Source organism: Aythya ferina (assembly GCF_964211825.1).
Source record: "Aythya ferina genome assembly, chromosome: 10".
Classification (NCBI taxonomy): domain Eukaryota; kingdom Metazoa; phylum Chordata; class Aves; order Anseriformes; family Anatidae; genus Aythya; species Aythya ferina.
Window position 1 is genome coordinate 6,018,947 of NC_140306.1, and position 22,565 is coordinate 6,041,511.

Consider the following 22,565-nt stretch of genomic DNA (forward strand, 5'->3'; position numbering starts at 1 on the left):
GGGTCTTTAGCAATAGGACAGAAGGGCAAGTAACACTTCAACAAGGTGGAGAGCTTCAGATCTCATTAAACTCTCCTGATGTCTGGGAGATGAGAGATTTTACAGGGGCACCAAGAAGAGCAGCTCCCTCTTTGAAAGAGCAGAAAGCTGGCACTGTGCAGTGATGCCCAAGTGTGAATTGAGGGCCAGGAGCTCCTCAGCTTGGGCACAGGGGGACATCACACTGATCTGCAGGTAGTCTCTGAACACCATTGTTTGCAGGTCATAGAACTCTGAGCCATTACATAACAAAGGTATTTTCCCCCCAGAGTTAACCCGCCCTCACCCAAGTATTCAAGGCCTTGGAGTCAGTTAAACCTGCAGAAAAACTGTCCCAAAGAGGAAGATGGAAGTTTGTGTTGTGTTTTGTTGTTCCAGCATAGAAAATTGTGACGAGTGTCTGCAACTGCTTGATGGTTCCTGCTTTTCCATGGATTCCCCCAATAAACCTCCCTCTGGGACTGCAGTGCCCTGAGAGCTGCAACCCCTTGGCTTCACAGAAGTAGGGCACTTTTGGCTTGCTTCAAGGACAAGGATGCAGCCAGCGGAAGCCAGGCTCACTGTGACCACACAGCTCTCATCACCCCTGAGGCTGACAGACACTGCAAGGGAGCAGGGGGAAGCAGGACTACAGGGTAAATCCTGCAGCCATTGTGCACATAAACAGCTCCTCTGCGTGGGGCGGAGGACACCCAGCCTGATCCTGCTACATTTCAGTTGAATACTTTGGTATGGAAACAAGAAACAGAATCAATGGAAAGGATTATTCATGCACCAGGTAGTGTGGGCAGCTGTGTACAACATCCCTGCAATGCATCAGCCCTCTGTGCCCTTAGCACAGGGTGATGCAACACGCAGTATTTCTGTAGGTAAACTCAGCAGCGCTCCTGAGCCTGCATTTCCCCTGTTTCTTTGCCCTTCTGGCTGACCGTTGTCCAGCAGATCAAGCACGATGCTTTAGTATTAACTTTCAAGGTCTTACACAGATTGTTCTCTAGGAGCTTGTTGAACTTTTGACACTGTATGTCCATTCTGCCCTATGAGATCAAAGAGAGGAGACTTTTGGTCCAAGCACAGTGTTTACTCAAGCTTGCTGTAATCCTGGCTTTGCAGACCAACCTTCCCAAGAGCCCCCCAGTTGCCACAGGCACGACCCCTTGTAAGGCAGGCTTCACAGATGCACTCATTACTTGGGTCATATTTATAGGACACTCCATCACTTAACAATCCCAGAGACCTTTGGGAAACCAAGTGTTTACAGACACGCAATTCATTTCTAAAATTTCATTCACTTCTCAGCCTCCTTTCCTAAATATCATGCTTGGGGCTGAAATTTTCCAGGCTTCTAGCACTATGGATTAGCAAATCAAAATTTTCAGCTGACAAGTGAAATCCTGGCTCCGCTAAAGGTGATGGCAAAGTGCCTATGGACTTCAGTGCAGACAAAATTTCACCCAGAAGGAATATCCAACATTTTTTGAAGCTTTCTTTTTTTTTTTTTTTTTTTAATTGCTCTAGTGCTAAGAAACTTACACTCCCCTACAGTACTACTTGGTATATAGTTAGCTGTAGCATTTCTGAACATTGTAAAACTAAAGTTGTGGTTTGAAGGCATAATTCCCCCTGAAGGCATCCCCTGGGTACCCTCAACCTCCCTGGCAAGTCTTGCTGGTGCTTTCCTCCTCCCTCAAACAAGGCGTGCAGCTTCACTGGATGCTGCGGGATCACTCTAGATTTATGCTGGTGTGTGAAAGGAAGATCAAATTGAGTATTCAATTACTTATGCATTCAAAGATATTTATTTTCTGAGATGAAACTACTAAATCTGTTATTATTACCATTCCCTCCTCTATGGTAATTAAGCATGATGCTGCTGTCAGATCTATGGAGATGTCAACACCATTTACAGGAAACAACTTCTGAAAGATGAGAACATGATGAGAAAATGTTTAGAATTATTAATCATTTGCAAGAACAGAGTAGATAATTGATCTTCCTTAATTCTAGAAAAGTCTATAATCTTTATACAGACATTTTTCGTGAGACTTTCTTTTTTTTCCCAATATATATTATTTTGGTAGTTCATTTTTAAAACCCAGATGCCACAGTGATTTTAAAACTAAGAGAGGCTCAAAGCAACAACTACTGCACCATAAGACAGAGCCCTATCAAGGAAAATTGCCCTTATGGCAGTCAGCACAGGCCTAGTGCCTATGAAAATGCCAGGAGAGGTACCGTAAGACCCCCCATCAGCAGTGAGTTCTTAACCTGAAGGCTGCGTGATGGCAAATGTAATGCTGAAAAGGAGAAGTCATCTTGATTCTGCCAGTCAGGACAACGTCTTGTATTTCCTTGCTAATGCTGACATCTCCCTGCTGTTACCTCTGACATCTGGAAACATCAGGAACTTGTGCATGTGGCTGCAGCTTCTAGTGATAGCTCTGCAGCAATAGGGTGTCAAAAGCATCAGTATTTGAAGATCAAGATGAAAACCTCAAGTTTTATGCTGTAGCGGCTGCTTCCCCCATCAGGATCACTCACTCCAGTCCCTATGCTTTATTCTCCCCTGCATCTTCATCAGGTTGTTGAAGATAGCTCAGAGAATGGGGAGGGGGAGACAAAAATGTCATTTGGTCTGAGACATCCCTAAAGGTGTTCAGTTTCAGACATCCAGATCTCAGAAGGCACTCTGAGATCTGAGCAGCCATCCCGAGGAAATCAGGCCTGTAGCAGCCATGCACAGCCTGAATCCCTAACATGAACCTTTCCAGCCTTTTGTTCGGCGTTTCATTTTACTCTGCTGACATGAAACCACAACAGACACAGTGGTTACAGAATATGCACTCACTGTTTCAAAGGAAAATGCATGCTCATTAGACCTGCTGATTTAATAGCCCTGGAAGCGAGCTTCCATCCTTCTGAGACTGTAGTCCCAAGGCCCTGGTGAAGCCTTCTCACTGCCTCTGAGGCCATTTCACACAGCAGCTTTTTTTATCACTATGCAGAGCTCCTTCCTGAGTTACTGAGGTGCTGGGTGTGCGCTGGTGTGGCTATCTTATGTTCTTGGTGTTAATCCTTTTACATTAAACCCTTGCAACACAAGCTAAGAATGAAGGCTCTGCTAAGGGCCAGGCAGTAACTCCTGACAGCTGCACCTCACAAAGCACCAGCAACCTAAAAACAAGACGGTAATCTACTAACCATTAATAGCAAGATACACACCAGCTGCTGAGATCAAAGTGGCAGGATGATACCTGGCATCAGTATCTAAGGCAAGCATCCCTCTGAGCACATCCACTCAGTGATTTCATTACGAGGACAAGCAACACCTTCCTTGGAGCTTTGCATAACAGCGATGTTTGCCGCCAAGGGACAAGCACTCAGTGAACAATTTAACCTGAAGTGACCAGGGAACACATTTGTCCTTTCAGAGAGATTCTCCAGACAGAAATCTAAAACTTTGTCCCTTAAAAATTCACAGCAAAAATTTGGCAACAGAATTAGGTAATATTTAAAGACACATTTACATACTAACTCAACATCTACATGCATGTATGCTATGCCTGTTCACCAGCTGAGTTTTAGGTTTCAAGCTTCCAATATCATCCGTACAACAATGAGTGCCAGAAACATGTTTTTTTTATTTCAAAAAGAAAGCCAAGAAGAGGAGCAGGACAAAAGCTGTAATGCTGAATATGCTGAAATAACTGTCTAGGTTTAAAATAATTCCCCTGTGGCCAAGCTCCAAGGCAAACACATCAAGATTTCTGATGAAATAACAAAAACCGATGACATCGTATATGTTATCGATAAAATATCCAGCAGTGCTGGTTTTCTCTGTTTTGCCAATGCACAACATCAGAAAACAGAAAGCCAATTTTCAGGTTAGATCTTTCCAAGAACTTTCTCAAAGAAATATGTTCTCTCCTCCCCTTTTGGTGTGGAGCTCTGACCTCCTCTGATACAAAGAAAGATGAGGTCTTGCTTCACTTACCTCCTCCGTAGGTGGTAGCACACATGATGGAAGTTATCCAGGCAATCTGGCTGTAGGAGATGCTGTAAACAGCCTGAAGCTCTTTAAAGTAGATTGTGAAAGCTTTAGGAAAGGTGTATGCAAACCCAACCGAGATGGAGGCCCCGAACACCACTGCCCAGCCCCATCCTCCATCGGGAGGGATGTAGCCCAGGTCCGAGGGGAGTGGAGGAGACATGGTCAATCCAGACCTCAGAGCAAAAACCACTTCCCAGTGTCCTGCAGAGCAAAACACATGCGTGTTTTACAGAATGTGCACATCATACAGCCAGGCATCATCTTATTTAATAGTACAATTATTCAGTAGTACAGAGAAACACTCACTCTTCAAACCTTTATATTTTGCTGGTTATTACAAGTTTTACTGTGCAATTCTAACACAGTCAAAATCACCCTTCCCTCTTCAACAGCCTTGCCCAGCCCTTCCACCTGTATTTTAAATACATGCCCTCAGAAGACTCCGACATCTTCTGTGCTGAGGGACAGGCCCCATTTTATCGAAGCGAATGCCTGCCCCCCACCCAGCCAGCAGCTTGGTGTCTCACCTCAGGGTTGGCTCCTGGAGGTTGATCCTTGCTCAGACACTCAGCCCGTCCCTCGGAGAGAAGGAGATGCCACACTCATGCCGTTTTCAGGGTAAAGGCTCCATTGCTCGTTTTTCAGATGTGGGTGGAAAAGCTCAATTTCAGGTTACCCCTGCTTAAAAGAAGTCCCATAATGTGAGCAGCAGGTGATCAGCCCCACAGTGCAGCCAGCTCCCCTGTCCTGTACTGGGATGGGGCTCTCTCAGCCACTTGTTTTCCCCAAGCCAACAAGCAAACTGAGAGCAACTGCTTGCAAAGCGGCTGAAGTTCCTTCCTACATAGGGGCAGCAATTCCACTCATGCCTGGCTCCTGCCAGGTTAGCAGATTATGCTCAGGAGCAACACGGATCAAAGACGGCATTCACTCATTTGCATTCTTCCCATATTCCCTAGCCACTAAAAATAAAATAAATAAATTTAAAAAAAAGTTAAAAAAAAAAATTATATGCACCTCTGGAGTTAATCTACAAATCTATTCATCTATTCTCAAGGCCCAAAACATCAAACCAGAGGGGAGAGGAGCAGCTCCCATTGCAAACGGTGCTGGGGAATGCATCTGCATCTTTGTGGACAGAAAGGTGCATTTTTGTCCTCAAAGGAAAGGCCTTTATCTACTGCAAACTTGGAAGCAGGAGAAGCTGGTAGGAAAGGGCATGAACAGAGCTAATGGGAAGGAGCGGACACAGGTATCAGCTGGACACATTCTGCTGAACCTCAGAGGTAGCAGTCAGCTCACTGGGAAGACAGGCACATTTGTTTATCTTGGAAAAAAAATACTCAGGAAAAATCCCGTGTAATTTGCATCTATCTGAGAGTCCTTCACTTCTTGACAACATTGGATTCAAACTGTTAGTAGGAGTACCCGATTGGAACAGTAAGGGAAAAAAAATATTTTAAGCTGATGATATGTCTACAGACAAATTCCTGAATTCATGCCTTCTATCCTTTACTTTTACAGCTGTCAGGCCATAACACTAATATGGGGGCTTCACGCTGCAGGCTTCGTGCTCCCCCTATGCCTGGACAACCAGTGCGCACTCAATAGGCAGACACGTTTCTCCTTGTCTGCCTCAGTGGCATGCTGAGGAACCCCCAGATCATGACTTGAAAATATAGAATTAGGAGAAGCAGCTGAAAGCCAGTCCAACCATGATGTATAAATACAATGAAATCTGGTTCGTAAATTCTCAGCTTGCCCTACGTGTTTATTTGCTGCTCCTCTCATCGAAACATTGTCCCAGAGCCTCCTGCTTGTCGTTGTCACTAACTCACTAACCCAAGTTTATCCACCCTACACTGTTGGTCATTCCTGTTGCGACCAAAGGTCATGAAAGAAAAAACTGCCCTGAACAAGCAGAATGCCTCATTGCTTTTGGATGAGATTTCCAGGTATTACAGGAAATACACGGATATGCTTAGGAAACCCTTTGCAAAACACTCTTCAATGAAGAGTATTTCATCCACTGAAAATTTTCATTCCCCCCAAAGATAATTGTTGATTTTTTTTCCATCATAACCTTTCTTCACTGTTCTTTTGATCAGGCTGAGACCGTTCAGCACCACTTACATTTGATCTAAGAGCATTTATTAAGGTCAGACTAGATGATCTTAGAGATCTTTTCCAATCTGAATGATGCTATGATTATTATTTATTTAAGCCCACACTCAGCATTGCAAAAGCATCACTGCTGAGAGGTTATGCTAGAGAGGGATGACCACACGTCAGTCCTGTCCTCACCCTCACTACCAGCTGCTGTGGGCAAGAAGGACGCGTGGTCAGATCCAGTCTAACAGCACAGAGGGATTGCACTGCGCTTCACTGAGACCCACGGGAGGACTATCATTTACAGCCCAGAATCCTCACTGGCAGATGAAAGGCAGGTGTGGTAGAAATCCTCTTGCCTAATTCCCCTTCAAGTTAAAGCCAGTTTATTCCCTTGCATGCCTGGGATTATCATGGGTGCCCAGACCAACACTACTCCTGCTTGTGCTTTGAGGTGCCAAACACCTGCGAGTCTGGGGCAGGAGCTGGGCAGCCACAGGAGAGCTGTGCTGTGCCCCAGCTCCACAGATCTTGAAAATATGCAACAAGTTATTCTGATGCAGAACCTATTGTTTCCTGTCATCTTTTTTTTTTTTTTTTTTTTTTTTCTACATGAAAAATATTTTGCATTGTCTTTTCATTTTTTTTTTTAACATCATACATGGGTGGGATTTTAGAAGGAAACTCATGTTAAGGAGTAATAGCGGTGCTGTTGGAATGACTGTCCATTGACAAGACATTTAAGAGATTTTATTACTTAAGAAATATGCATTTCATCATGCCATTTCTTTCACTTATGGTTATTCTACCCAATTTAAGCCATTCAAATATTGTTGAGGATATCAAGCTCCCAAAAATATTGACATATCCTAGAGGCTCTGAAATTAGACAAAATAGAATTGATTAAAGGGCGAGCACAGCAAGGACATGTTCCTAATTTAATATCATATTTGTTATTCACAGTCTACCAAAGTTCAGGATATGCAAAAATTCTCAGGCCCCTCAAATTCAAATCTTTTTTGGCAGTCATTTAAAAAGGTTGAGCCTGGGCTTTAAATATATTCTCAGGGATTAACAAGAAAGGTTATTTTTTATTACAACCAATTCATTCTGCTTGTAAAACTCTGACTAATTGTACACCACCTTTAGAAGTCTAACATTATGAATATATTTGTTCATTTAATTTCATTTTCTGTGTAATGGCAGATTTATTGAGAGGACATTTGCATAAAAACAGATTATGGTATCAAATTCATTGTCCAGCTTTCCTACATCAAGGTTAGCTCTTACAGAAAGCCAAAGGGAGGAACTGAAATTAAATCCAGCTATTATTATTAACTCATTCTTTCTTTAGGAATTGTTTCTGCAGGCTGTGCTCCTGCTCTCCTCCTGAGCGCTTCGCATACAGTGCAACATCTCACTGCCAGTCATGGCAATTTTAACCTTCTGGCTGAAGTTCTCTTGCATGACCCCAGGGTCACCTAAAATCCTGCGTCAGACTTATTTTGGTCAGTAAGGAACAAAGGAAGGGATTCATAGGCCACACTGACACTTGACAAAGGGTAAATTTCACCCTGGAGTGAGAGGAGGGGGTACGGAAAATTCCTGAATTTGTTACCAGTAAATCAAGCAGTGGAACTGGGCTGCTGAAAGAGCAATGTCCACAATGTGGCCACGCACTTTGCAGAGGTTTATGTAACCCAGTTTCAGTAGGAATGTTTCCATAAGACTTGCATTCCAAATCCCCATTTGGGGGATTTAAAACATTCCCCTGCCACGTTTATAATCCAAACAGAGCAGCGCACTACTTAGGTACAAGAAAAAACAGGAAAAAGCTGACCATAGGCAGGCCTGTGCAATGTTCTCATCCAATCTGAGGAGAAAACCCAGCAGAAAGGTAAACAAAGACAACAAGAAAAATGATTCATCCAAGCTGACTTTGCAAGTCAGCATCTGCTGGAGCCTGTATTTCCTGCCTCGTAGCCACATGCAGTCATGCATATTATTTTGCATTGGCCCAACAAAAATACCTTCCCTACAAGGGCACAACGAAGGCCTAAAACCATGCACTAGCTCCTGGTTTACATTTATAAGAAAGGCTTCTACCAGCGCAGCCACAGCCAGCTGAGCTGTTCCTCTTACAAACACCTCCCATTTAGAAGGATTTTCTACCATCCAACAGTAAGAGCATGCCGAAAAGTCACCGAGGGTCAAAAGGCAGCAAGACATTTCCTGGGAGAAGTTCACTGAGGGCTATTAAACAACGATAACACCTCCGGCGTTGCTGGTTGCAAATTACTGGAGACTGGGAACATCAAGAGCTTGCTCTGTTCTTGTTTCCCTCAGTAGCCACCAGTAACTCCCTGCCAGGGACAAAATTCCAGAATTCCAGTTGGACAGGGGTTGGTATGGTCTAGTTCCTCCTGCCTCACTGGTCACGTCTTATAACAGATATTAATTCATTTAGACTATTAGAACTAAGTAACTTCTGTGCTGCTAGACTTTTTCTTCCCAAAACGTGCTTTTTTCTTGCAGGTACCAGCTTGATAGCTCCCTTGGTTCTTACCCATTCTAGAATGGTGAACTCCTATGGGGAACTTATCATCCTAAATGTCTATGATAAACAGAACTAAGTAATTTCTAACAACTCATTCAACAAACACCACCTGCTCTTGTTCGCAGGATACCTATGTAAACAGGCTCTCAGGGTGGTCATTCTTTTTTTAAAAACAGCAATGCCCAAATTGTAAATATTTTCTGCTGGTAGTTATTGGGCTGTGACTCTTTGCATGCGTTTCAAACACAACAGCAACTGTTCAAGTTATTTTTCAAAATCATTTTGGAAAACCTTGGTCAGTTCCATCAGCAGATGAGATGGGCAAGAGAAGCAGAAACTCTACTGTTTTGTTAGCCTACAAAAAGTTGCAATTTCAATAACTAATCAGATGGTTCCTTTGCCTTAGTACTTGCTCTCCACACATTAGTTTTTGATGGAAAACGTGGCCCATCTTTTATTTGTGTAGTTTAAATAAAAAACAAAAAGCAAATTTGCAGAGCAAACACAATTTAAGCATGTCACTTCATTTATTGGTTGTTAGAGGAAGTTAATTTGATGTTCATCAAATGCTCCTGCCCATTAACTTATTTCTCAGAATGTTTGAAGAAATCTGTTACAGAAGGAATATGGCCAGAGTGAAATCAGAAGAATATGAAATAATACAAAACTTACTTGCAAATATTTTTCTGCACCCACCATCTTGATTTCAAATTAATCAAATTTAGAATAGAACACCGATAATCACATACAACGTAACACATACACAAAATCAGAAGTTGGCACAAACCAAGCATACAATTTGTACTTTCTTACATTAGAACTGCCCGTTGCCACCTTTCCACGACAGTAACCGATCCGCAGACAGATCATGTGCAGGTCTAAGGAGACAGAGGGACACAAAGCGTTCCTTTAAATGGATATATTTGGTACTATTTTGGTTGATGTTTTACAGATATGTTTTCATTGCTGGTACTCAGTGACACTTCAAGATCTAAATAAGCACATACTGTCTTTTAACAGGTCAGACTCCACACTTTAGGGCCAGCAAGTGACGCTGTCAGGGCACACAGCCTCCTCTCCATGACCTGTTGTGGGGCTGTGCTGTGTGGGAAGGGGCAGCCTGCAGCCCATCTGTATAGACTTGCTTGCAGCATTGCTCTTTCTTCTCCAGGAATGCCTCACTTTTGCTCAGGTGATCTAAAGAGCAGATCATGCATGATCTAATCCACCTCCTTCGCTCCTCTTCAGGGAGATCACTACCTTCGATACCTTCTCTGCTCAAAGCTCATGGCACGCGGGAAGCTGCGTAGTCCTTCAAAACAAAATAAAAATAAAAATAAAATAATAATAATAAAAAACACCAAAACTAGTCTGGACAAGTGTTCTCCAAATGTAAACTTTTAGCATTATGTCATGAGGGAATGTACACGGGGTTTTGTACCTGTGCCTGATCAGGCCCAGGCTCTACTACTACACACAACTCATCTTCTGAGGTAGAACCTGTTTTAGGTTGTATTCGGAGGGCCAAACCTTTTAAAAATGTAATGGGTCTGCACAGCTTGTGCATGACATTAGGTTCTTAAAGAGGAATAAGATCCTACTGCAACCATTGGAAAGGGAAAGCTTTCAACAACACAACCCTATGCTTAAGAAAGTCTGCTGTGGAGAGATATGTTGTAAAAGGTTTGTTAGCTTTCCTTCTCCTGAAGTAACTTGTTAAACTGTAGCTTGATCACCCCAAGTTAGCTAAAGTTAATAGATAGCTGCCTCTTACAGTGGATATTTGCATTATCATTTGTACAGAAACACATAGATCAGCAGCAAGGCACACGGGACCTTACCCACATGTTAAAAGGGGAGGGATTCAAGCTCTGCTGGCCTCACTCTGCCCCCTTGTAGAGGCAGCAAGCAGACTACATGCTGCCAGCAGATAAGGAGAAGGCAACGCCTGGGTGTTTATTCCTTCATCTACTGCCTGCACAAGTGTCCTCCTGCAGGATACACCCCAAAGAAATGTGCATAAGTGTGCTTCTAGAGGCTGAACAGAAGGCTTTGGGGCTATGAAGAACCAGTGTGGATTCACAGAAGCGGATTGCCATGGAGCAAACCTGATGGATTATTTACGTAATGTCATTTTGTTCTGGGGCGTGAACATGTTTCATTCCTCCAGCAGATACTTCCAAAATAACTTGCTTTGGTTCCCTAAGAATGCCTGAAAGGAAAACCAGCACAGCTAAAAACGATCTGCCCCCTCCCACCCACTATAACACGTACATGTGCTTTACAACACATGCCAAGTGATAAGAGGCTTTTGCACACTAGGATATCTGGGGCACTTGAGGCAAATTCATTTATCCTTAAGCACGATAGCAGAAGAAAAGTTTGGGAATCAAAGACTATGGCTGAACTACTCCTACCCCAGTTTTGGCTCTGGTCCCTCTCCCTGGAGATTATAAACCAAGAGTGTCTTCCAGATATGACTTTTATGACTTGGCTGAAAATTTGCAGACATCTTCATGAACATGTTTTATAAGCCAGATAGCAGCTACTACTTAACTCGCAAATACCCTGATGTCTTTTCAAAGGAGCCACGAACAGTGCTGCTAAGCAGCAGTACTATTCAGATATGTCTGAAGAGCAAGGCATTCTCTGAGGCTTCTGCTACAAGTGCTCAGTTCAGTTTATTTTCCCCCCTGCTTGAAAACAAAGTTATAAGGAGATAATTCTAATTAGCTTCTGCAGCTTTAGGTTTGTCCAAACTGTGGACCCCAAGTTAATTCAATTTGTCCTCAGGCAGCCGAAGCAATTTGGCTATCTTTTTCTTGCAGTCATGTTATTTTACTTTGACACAACTTTTTCCCTTGGGGATTACAGATGGAGGTCTTTTTTGTCCCCTCTTGCCAGCTTCAGCTCTTTCTTAACTTCTTTAAGTCCCAAGAGTTGATTACTTACTAGGGTGTTATTAAGCCCTAACACAGCACTAGGGAATATTTCTTTACAATCCTTCAAGCTTTGGACAGAACAAAGGTGCTCCAACCCAAGGGGACAGCAAACAGGACAACTGAGTTTAGGATGCTTTTATCACATAAAAGGTGATGTCTCTTCCGACCTTAATGATTCTATGACTAGATTTGGTTGGATTTGGTTGTACTTTCATGCTGTGTCTGGAGTTTGCTAACAAAATAGTAACTGAGAGTCCAAATTGTCCCCAGGTTGGAGTTCATAGTTGTAGTTACCTAATACTCGAATGGTAAAAGCATCCTAAAAAATAACAAAGTGCTATCACAGGGTTAATTTTCAGAAACTTACCAAAAAATTATGCAATGGATTTATCACAATTGAGTGCAACCGGTTTTGTATTTCAACAATAGGTTTATTTTAAGAAACATAACATGACATTAAGTAAAAATGCAAAATTGTGCAATTATGGCAAAATGTTTAAAAATCCACACATTTGCCCTCATAGGACTACAGTACTTCTTACTAACATACCTGAGCACTGAATGTTGGATGCCATTTCTAAACAGCCTTACGAACAGGGAGCTCTTCAGTTTCTTGTAGAACATACAAACACTGCATGTTTGGTGCACCAAAATTGCTTTTAGTTAGCCTAAGTTTTACTGATAGAATCAAGTGGAAATTACAAAATGCTTCCTTCTAAAGTAATTAATAATTCTGAAAGAGATTCACGCTTATGTAAATCCTTACAATGCTAGAAATTAATTTAATAAAAGGGCAGTAAATGAACGCAGAAAAATACTAAGGGGGGAAAACGTACAGGTTACTGTTTAAATATTATCAGTACCTTTGGTGCAATTATTTCTTTTTCTGTGCTGTGCAAGTTTACTTAAGCTTGACTCTAAAGCGAAAACTTTACCAGGAATCTGACTTTCAGCAAAATGTAGAAGCATTTTAAGAATTGGCAAAATCTCACAGCTACGTTACTGTCTCAACAAACTCCTCATGCAAAAGATTCAGTATATTCTACTCCCACAGCAAGTTCCAGGATTTAGCTTTTTTTAAAAAAAACGAAAACAAAACACATTACAGACTTGGATCACACCCTCAGTTTGAATGGTTAAACAGAATGGAGATCTTCGTACTTTAGTGCAGATAAACAAAATTAACAAACCTACTGCAGAATTAACCACAGCATATTGTACTTCTACACATCACATGACCAGTCAATTGCTAACTCAATTCTATTTCATAGTTTCAAGTAATATATTGAAATTTGTTCTACTAAATAAATATAGAAGATTGTCAAAAAGCAGCAAGAAGTCTTGTAAATATTCAACCAAGCTTAAACAACAAAAAAAAAAAGAAAGAAAAAGTTACATAACACTTTGCAAAAGAATGGTTTTACACACAAATGCAACACTGTTAGGGAGGGTGCTTCAGAAAGCTTGCAGCTAGAGGCCTACAACAGCGCAAAGAGCTAGCCAAGGACTAAGGATAACTTGAAAAATGAAATTAGTTGAACTTAAAAAAAAAAAAAAAAAAAGCTCTTATTCTTGGCTATGAATATATATAAAACAGTATCCAGAAGAAAACTAAACAAAGAAACACACCTCAACACTGGTGTACAATGCAGCCTTAGCAAGTATTGTCGACTTCAACTTTACTTCAGAAAAAAAATAAATCAGGCGCTCGCATTTGAAAGAAGCAGTTTGGTAAATCTCTGGAAGATGAGGTATGTAATGCAAAGAGGCTTTTTTTTTTTCCTTTTCATTTCACAGTTTTGTTGTTGTTTTGTTTTTGCCTTTCTAACATTTTGTGCAAGAATTAAGAAACAGAACCAGGCAAGTATTTCTGTAAATCAAAGGTTCCATTTGGGAACAGACAAACCACATGGCAAATGAACATTGTCCAAATCCTCAGCCATGCCAGGGGGATAAACATTAATGAGCTAAATATTTGGCTTACTCAAATATCAGCTGCTAAGCCAGATAATGGTAAGAACTTACAGCCAGCAGTGGCCACTGCCATTTCAAGTTAACTGGTTTACCGCGGTCAATTTGAGAAAATAGGAAAGAGTAAGATAACGCACACCTCTAGCTCTGGAAAAATTAGACCTGTAGCAAATCAAACCTGGCAAACTATAGCCAATAAGTTTTAGGATTTCTCTTTTCCCTTTTACATCCAATTTTCAACTACTGAAGTAGAGGCCGAACTCTGTAATTATTTACTTCTGCAAAAGTAAGGTAAATGTTTAATACATAGAGAAAAGTGTTGCAATATATTGAATCCCTATTCTAAATTAGCATCTAAGATTAAGCCATGGACACTTACTGTCAATTTCTCTTTAATACACTGGGTAACGAAGACAGCTCAGTAGTGCAAGTTTTCACATTATAGATCAGAATGAATTAGAAGGTATCTGAGGGCTTGATCACAGGAAGAAAAAGATGATGTGTAAAGTTAAGCCACACACTTTAAAGTTACTGGAGCACATGCTAACACTGCACATAGCACTGCACTTTAGTGGAGACAAAAGGAACACTCCACAAAAAAACTTCAATATTATTAAGGCCTTATCCTGTCACCATTCTGTGCAAGAATACCACTACAGTAAAAATGTTATGTTAAAAAAGACAATATGATGACAGAACAGGGCCTGAAAACAGACACACACTCCATGAAAAATAACAGGCTGTCTTAAACAAGTAGCATAAGGTTAGCCCATTTCAGACAAACAAGTATTAAAAATGTACTAGCACCATCAACTTTTGGGTTAAAGCCCTTTATGGGATGAAAATAGATTTTAAGCAGTGTTAAAAATGATTTTGTTTTTGTTTTTCTTGCAGCACTACACCTAAGTGGCAGAAAAAGAGGTGTTGGGATTTGTTTTCAATATCTTTAAGCTCAATTTTGACAAAAATCCACAGACGGAAGTGGTACAGCAAACTGAACAGGCCTCCTTCCAGGGCAAAGGTATTCCATGTTCCAACTCTGGCTTGAGTTTTTCTCCCAAACTGTAGTGCACAAACATTACAAACATCTTAGAAGACTTCAAAAGCAGTACAAAAAAAAAAAAAGATCATTATGAATCAGAATCTACCATTCCTCTATGTAATTTCAATCTAAAATTAAAAAAAAAAAAAAAAACACAACTTAGTGATATTGCCTCAAATTTTACCCGTATTTAAAAAAAGAGAAAAAAGAAAAGTCACTTCAAAACAGCTTGGACATCCTTAGCTACTAATGCTAGATTTTCTTCCACTGTAGTGCATAGTTATCCTGGCTCTTCCACTTAATTTGCTCTTACCACAAAAACACCCCTCAAGTATGACATGATTAAGTGTTTACCAGAAAAAAAATGCTGATAATTGCACTTTGTAACCTCCTTCTCATTTCCCAGGAAAATAATCAGTAAATATGAAACTGAACCAGTAATTCCCTCCCCAGACTGCAACCTTTAAAGAGCACCCATCCCCACATACAAAAAAAAAAAAAACAACCTATCTGTTTCAGCTTACAATAAATACTGAATTTCTTTGTTTTCTTTTAAGACATGTTTTCTCTAGCATCAGATTACCACTGAAAGCACTAAGGCCTGTTACTGAAAAAAAAAAAAAATTAAATAACTTTCTGAAGACACTGCGGATACAATTTAGCAACAACACATTCAAAATGCCGGCCTAAATCCCAGAGCCTATCTGGAGTCTCGTATACTTTTTGCCATTGGTCGGTAACCTCATCGTACTGATAGAGCGAATTCTTCCTGCTGGTTCTGAAAACGTGTTCTTCAACAGTGACTTGAGTAGCTCTGACAAACAGGTGGAGTTTGTTTTTGAGGAGTACGAGTTTTATGTATGGATTAATGGATTGATCACACGGGAAGTCTTTTTTTCGAGTCCACTTATTCTGTTCAATGTCATAGGCCTCTACGGTAAACATACGTTGATGGTTTCCACAGGTTCCAGCTATGTAGTAGATGGAGTCATTGTACACAGTTGCCAAGCCTTGGATTCTAGGCACAGTCATTGGGGTCAAAAACCCCCAGTAATCCTTCTGAGGATCATAGCAGAGAAAAAATTCTCCTGCAAAGAGAGAGGAAAAATAAAACATAAAACTGATGCTTCATTTCCGTAACAGCAATTCCACCGCTACTAAGCTTTCAGTTATGGTCTTCCACACACAGAAACAGCCTACCAATTTCTAAAAGCCCTGATCTCATGACAAAAATCTATCACCATCTGCTTTCTTCAAAGTGCAAAAAATAAGTAAAAGCTACTTAGAGTTTCTAACCCAGCTGAGAGGAGTTTGAAGCACACCACGAATACTGTTTTACATGTTTCCCAGCTCTCCTTTACTACCTCTACACCACGCTTAAAAGTTTGACTCAAAACCTTTCAAGATTCCAGTCTTCAAACATCCGATGTATTTGTTTTGTTCTTTAGTATCTTCACAAAATAAGCAGCATCTACAGACTGTAGAAAATCTTGGAATTCTGTGCTTGAAAGTTGTCAAATCTGAGCAAATAGTATATCTTCTACTACTCAGACTCTGAAGCCATTTGTATCACATCCCTGGTTACACACTTGAGGTTGATTTGTTTAAAGGGATTTTAAACAAAAGGTTGATTTGAAATTAAAAGGTTGATTTGTTTACAAGGATGCCAGGTGAAGACTCGCTTGAAGCTACTGATTCATCACTACTTTCGTGATCAGATAAGGCACCTCTTCAGCTGGGCGCACAGAGTAGTGCATGCAGACTGTAGACATCAAAGTTCAGATGCAAACTGGATAAAAAGAACATTGATAGAGCCCACCTTGTCTTTTATGAATCCCAGGGGGAAGAAAGAGTTAACATTTGCCAAATATTACCCTAATTCAACTTATATATAAATTTCACATTGATATTTTTAAGAATTTAAACTATGCTGCAGTATAAGCAAGCACCTCAATTTTGACAAAAAATACAGAAATTATAAGAGAGTTAAAGGGTGGAATATAACTTAAGAAATTAAGTCTTAATGCATTTTTTGATTATTCATTTTGGTTCCCAGTATAATCTCCTATGACTGATGCTTGCACTCGTTTGTATTTTACAACTCCCATCAATTCTTGTGAGCTTTCTCTGTGAGAATTACTGAAAATTAACTTTTTTATACACTACTCGAGTGCAACCCAATCAAGGTTTTTATCTTCCACACTCAAATGGAGAATTTGATTATTTTCTGTGGCAAATTATTTAATTCGCTGTTTAACTCAATGTTTACTTAAATAAGCTACTTCATTGGGCTGTCATTAAAACCACTGAAACACTGAATAGCGCAGCTATGAGCTGTGAAAAACAAAATGCATTCTTATTCTATAAGTTGTAATACCTCTATAAATGTTATCCACTTTTTAGCAGTTCTAAAAAACACTTTAACAGAATATTTGTTCATTCTTCAAGACTCCTCAGTGCTCCTCTTTAAACTATCTAAAGCAGACAGTTGATCCAACAGGAAAGAAAGATTGAGAAAACTTATTTTAACGCAATTTAATTTAGAGCCACAACCAGAGTCAGATGTAATATGAAAGAACACCTGCAGGTCTTGTGGAAGCCCTCCGACCTTCCTGAATGGCAGGGACTCAACAAGAAGTCAGGTTGACTTCTGATAAATAACAAGGAGTTTACAGTATTCCTCCTCATGTTTCTTTCCTGTGGTCCAGCTTTGCATGGAGATGGACCCAATAGGAGGGGGGTTGGTAGAGATCCAAGACCCCAAATTCTGCAAGTGTTTACACAGAAATGAGCCTAAAACAAAACTAAGATACTCCCTGTCCCAATCTTTCTTTCTGCTTCTTGGGACTCTTACCACAGCCAGTCTTGGCACTCTTAAGCAAGGACTCCTATGGAACTTGGGCACACAGAAACATGTTGTATACAATCTCCACAAATCATATCATTTGTTCTTCCCTTTTTTATTTTATCCATTCCCATAACAATCCTTTTTAGAGTCCTAGAATATATAATTCCCAGTCTAAAATAACCACAAGCATTTTTTTTATCACACCGCTTTCATGTGCATGTACATCTTGGTAATAAGTCATTGTCAACATACTTACTTTAATCTTTACAGGTTATTCTGATATAAATCTTAAATATGGAACTATCACTGCTGGTGCTACAGCTGTGCTAAGTCATTAATTTAAGAATCAAGATGCAATAAACCAGTAAGTCTGATTATTTATTGGAAGATAGGATGGAAAGACAGTGTGAGCTAATTAGAAAAAGAGAAATCGTCTTCCTTAGTTGCCCAACTCTGCTTTTTGAAGTCAGCTAGGTAGAGAAGGAAGACCTACCGTGGCTAATCAATTTTTACAAGTCACCAAAAAAAGACAAGACACCAGGAGTTTTCACAGGTTCAGCTAAGTAAAATGCTAATTGCTTTTTCATGACAACAGCTGTTCTTCAACATTAGTGCATTTCAGTCAGATAAAGAATACAGCATTTTCATTGTAAGATTTAGTGCTAAGTTGTTGACTTAGAACACCACCAAAACTGCCATTTGTGCAAGAACTCAGTACAACAACTTGATGACACATTCCCAAGACGTGAGAACTGAAGCAGCACCCTCACTGCCCTCCCTGGCTTTTCTCCCGCTCCGTTGTCCCAGGGCTCTCTTTAGATTTTCAGAAAGATTTGGGTTTTCTACGGCGCTTCTAAGAAGAGACAGCTGGCTTAAACCACCCCCACTTCCAATCAAACACCGCACAGTCAGTCAAGGCACCTTACCCTGTAAAACATAGATGTTATCCTTATATTCCACAGCACTATGAAACTCCATTGCTACCGGCATTGGACAGACAGCTGTCCAACAGTTCTCCCGGCTGTCATAACACTCCACAGACTTGAGAGAGTTTCGCCCGTCTCCTTCATAAACACGACCACCTATTGCATACAGTTTACCACAGCAATGAACCAATTTGCAGCCTATTCTGGCTCGCAACAAAGGAGCTTTCGGGATCCACCTATTGCCAGAGTGATCATACATCCAGAAATCACTCTCTGCTCTGTGGTCAATGGAGACCTCGCTGCTGCTTGGTCTGTAACCACCCGCAATATAAATATCGTTATCAGGAGATACAAGAATTCCAACCTCCCTCAAGTCATTTGGTGGCTTGCATAGTTTAAACACTCTCCCTGTGACCGAATCTAAACAAGGCACTGTTTGCTTCTTTCCTGAGTGTTTGTGGGCAGCATCAAAGCATATGATCATTTCAGAAGCAGTCATTCCAAGCCGTTGTGTATAGCCATTGGCACTATGTTGTCCCTTTTGTACACAGCTTTTGGCCATAGCCTGTGCAAACATGGGAGGGATTTTCTCTAAAAATGTCTCTTCCAACAGAGGCATACGGATGCATTTGGCAAATATTTCTGGAAGGTGCACTTCTCTCTTATTTTGTTCATGCTCAAACCACCTTATAATGCTGTCATAAACATGTTCTTCTTTGTCTACATTTAAATCATCACTGTCGAGTATACTTATGAGTTGGTCTTTTCTCAACTGAAGAAACTCTTGCTCTTTGGTGACACTCAGAAACTTTTTACGAATGTAGTCTTGTGATCTGTCTTTGAGTTCCTGATGACCATAGTGATCAGCAAAGATAAACACCCCAATGGAGTTCTGTGGGTCCAAATGACTGATCATGTATTTAGCACACTGGTCTTGTATGGAAGGGATCTGGAAGATACTAGCTGCAGTGAACAAAGCTTGAACGTTGGCCTCTGTCAGCATTACTCTGGAGGTATATGCATAGTTCAATACTAAATGCATTGACTCTGCTTCAACACCAACTATACGAACTTCTTTCTGGGTACTCTCTGTAAGGCCGCTAGTGAACATAGATCTACAAAAGAAAAATATTTAGCAGTTTATTTGTAATTACCATCTAGCTACAGGTCTAAGAAATCATATTGCACAGCTAATCCCAACGAGCCTGCCCTTATATCCGCACAAACGCATTTATCACTGATGTTACACTGCTCTGCTCGGGAGCCTAAATTTTAAATCTGTTTTGGACTTACTGAAACAAATACAGCAAGCTGGAATTTCTTGCTTAATTATCTCACTAATCCCATTTAAAAATTCATTCATTTTACAGGCAAAGCTCTTGATATATCCAAGACTTTGCATTCAACTTTCAAAGTGTTATTTCATATGCATATTCCAGCATGACGGAATATACAATTTTTAAAGGGAAACAAGTAGTTTAACTATACTGTTATTATATAAAGATACTTTTAATACTTGAGGGCTTTGTTTTTAAAATTGTATGAAATTTTGTCCAATAAAACTCTCGTTTGATAAATGGACACTGATAATTCCTTGACATTAAGAGAATAAAAACATTTGTTTACTCGATGTGCTATATCATCAACAGTTACATGGAATATTAGCATAGTTGTGTTATTTTTTATTGTCAGTTAATGAAAATAACTTATGATTCCACTTTTGGTCACCCTGAGAATAATGGACTCTTGTACCTGAAATAAGGACTGATTGCAGCAAGAACATTCCTATGACAGGAGAATGTTTTCCCGTGATCCACTTCCACCACGATATCTGTCAGTTGTCCTTCATCATACATGGTTTTAAGCTGTTGAAGAATACTGCAGGCATGGAAGGGGTCCATTCCACCGCTGACTGTGTTTGAAGAAGGAATTCCATTCAGTGTTTGTGAAAACTTACTTGGTTCTACAAAACAAAATTGAAACCGATTAAAGAAAAAAAAAGAGAGAAAGCACGCCTGAACAAATGAGAGTTAGCACAAATTAATGTTCCGTACCTCCTCAGCACTGACATCCATCAACAGCGAATCTAACATTCCCATGAGCAAATAAAGATATAAGGGCATCTAAGGTTGTTCCCCTCCCGCCCTCCCTTCCCCAGTCTACCACGTAGGTTAACCTGTAAAATGTTATCCACTAGTTTTAAGAAAAATACAAAGTGTGTGTGAATGTTTTATTAGGTATCACTTGGGGAAAAGGTATCACGATGCTTGCTGAGTTGTGGAATGGGAAGAACAAAGAATGTAGAAGGGCAAACCAAGCCCACAAGCTAAGTCACCATTTCACAAGTCTGTACGCATGTGTTTAACTTTACACCGAAAAAGGAACTGGCTCCCTACTTCCACAAACGATGACTAATGGAGTAGACTCATGAAGAAACAGAAAATATGTCGAGCAACAAAGCTATTAGATAAATTCACATAAATAAATGTATGGCTACATGTCCTTCTTTACGACTAAAATGCAATTATCATTTAGAATTACTCAGGTGTGAAGGTACTTGCATATAATTGTGAAAACACACAAAGTGGAGCATAAGCTTCTATGGAACATATGATACGCTGAATGAAGTAAATCCCAAAGTGAAAATTGAGCAATATCTCAAGCACAAAAATCTGTTTCGTAATAGCAACAAGATTTTTACGCAACAGCAACAAAGGAGAACTCAAAAGAAAAACATTAGGTGGTAAGAGCTGCAAGTCAGGTAATGTTGCTGACTGCAACGCTGAATGCCTTAATTTCGGGCGACAGAAAGCGCAAAAAACAAGCAACGAGCAACAGCGACTAGGAACGGGAGATTTAAGCTCTAACACACGGTGGCATAGAGCAGTTAGAGCTTCTCCTGCTCTGAACTCAGACGCAGCTTTCAGCACAGTCACAATTAGGTCAGTAGGGATCTGCTGTGGGGCACATTTTTCATGGCAGGCTTGGGGCCAAATATTGTCAGAGTCTCTTCAAATAACTGTTAGGAAAAGCCTTCAAAAAAAAAAAAAAAAAAAAAGAAAAAACACCTTTCTTTCAAATAAAATAGCAAGGCAGGGTAAAATTTACAACAGGGGAATGATCAAAGTAACTCAGCTCCAGCATTCAAAACTCGCCGATTGTGAGGGAAGAGGAGAATTTGTACTCATACTTTTTTTTTCAGAAACACATGTTAGTTGCTAGTGAGGAAGTTCCAAGGAAATAAAATACTTTGATACTTGGATGCCAAGCTTTCCTACCTAGCCGAGCCTTGACATACACTGAAAGTGTGATGCAGCTACCATTGCAGAAGAGTTTTGTTTACTTCCTAGCATTGAAAAGGTCCAAAATACGTCTCCTCCGGCCCTGCCTGCTGCACATGCAGCCAAGCCACCTTCCAGCACCAACAGCACCCCCCAGGCCCCGACGCTCGCCCCCAAACCCCAGCCCTTCCACTCACCAGGCTCCCCCCTGGGGAACCCAGCTGCTCCCTCTCCCCACCTCCCTTCCCAATGTTTTATCACCCCTCAGGACCTTACCTCAGCCCTCCCCACCCCCCCACAACTCCCCACGTCCATTTACTTCCATGACACCCCCAAAACCCAAACCCCAAAACCCAAATCCCCTCGGGGGGGGGGGGGGGGGGGGTCTACAGAACCTCCCCCTTCCCCCCCAACCTTCTACCCTCCCCCACCTCCCCCCCTGCCCTCCCTCAACCCCCCCACCCCCCCCCCACACCCCCATTTTCCCCCCCTCACCCCATTTCCCCCCCATTTCCCCCCTTACCCCCCCCCATGCCCCCCCCGCCCCTCATCCCGCCCCGTGCCCCCCCCCAGCCCCCTCCCCACGCAGCCCCCACCTCCTAGCGCTGCCATCCTCGGGGCCCCAGCTCCGGCAGCGGGAGGGGGGCGGCCCGCGAGGAAATGTCACCTGCGCCGCTTCCTCCGCGCCGCTTCCTCCCCGCCGCCCTGCCCGCCGCGGAAGCCAACCCCGCGCCGCCGCACCCCCCAACCTGGGCCGCGCCGATTGGCCGGCGCCCCCGCGGCACGCTGGGAAATGTAG

The 22,565-nt window shown here is 41.4% G+C and overlaps 1 protein-coding gene across 1 annotated transcript; it reads right to left on the bottom strand.

Moving 5' to 3' along the window:
• Window positions 1-12,108: 12,108 nt before the first annotated feature.
• On the bottom strand, window positions 12,109-22,487 carry KBTBD8 (kelch repeat and BTB domain containing 8). Its single transcript, XM_084530598.1, has 4 exons — window positions 22,363-22,487; window positions 20,238-20,448; window positions 18,486-19,600; window positions 12,109-15,799 (listed from the first exon to the last, which is right to left on the bottom strand). Exons 1-4 carry the CDS (start codon window positions 22,376-22,378, stop codon window positions 15,336-15,338), a joined length of 1,806 nt encoding a protein of 601 aa, XP_084386724.1. The 5' UTR covers window positions 22,379-22,487; the 3' UTR covers window positions 12,109-15,335.
• Between the last annotated feature and the right edge of the window lie 78 nt (window positions 22,488-22,565).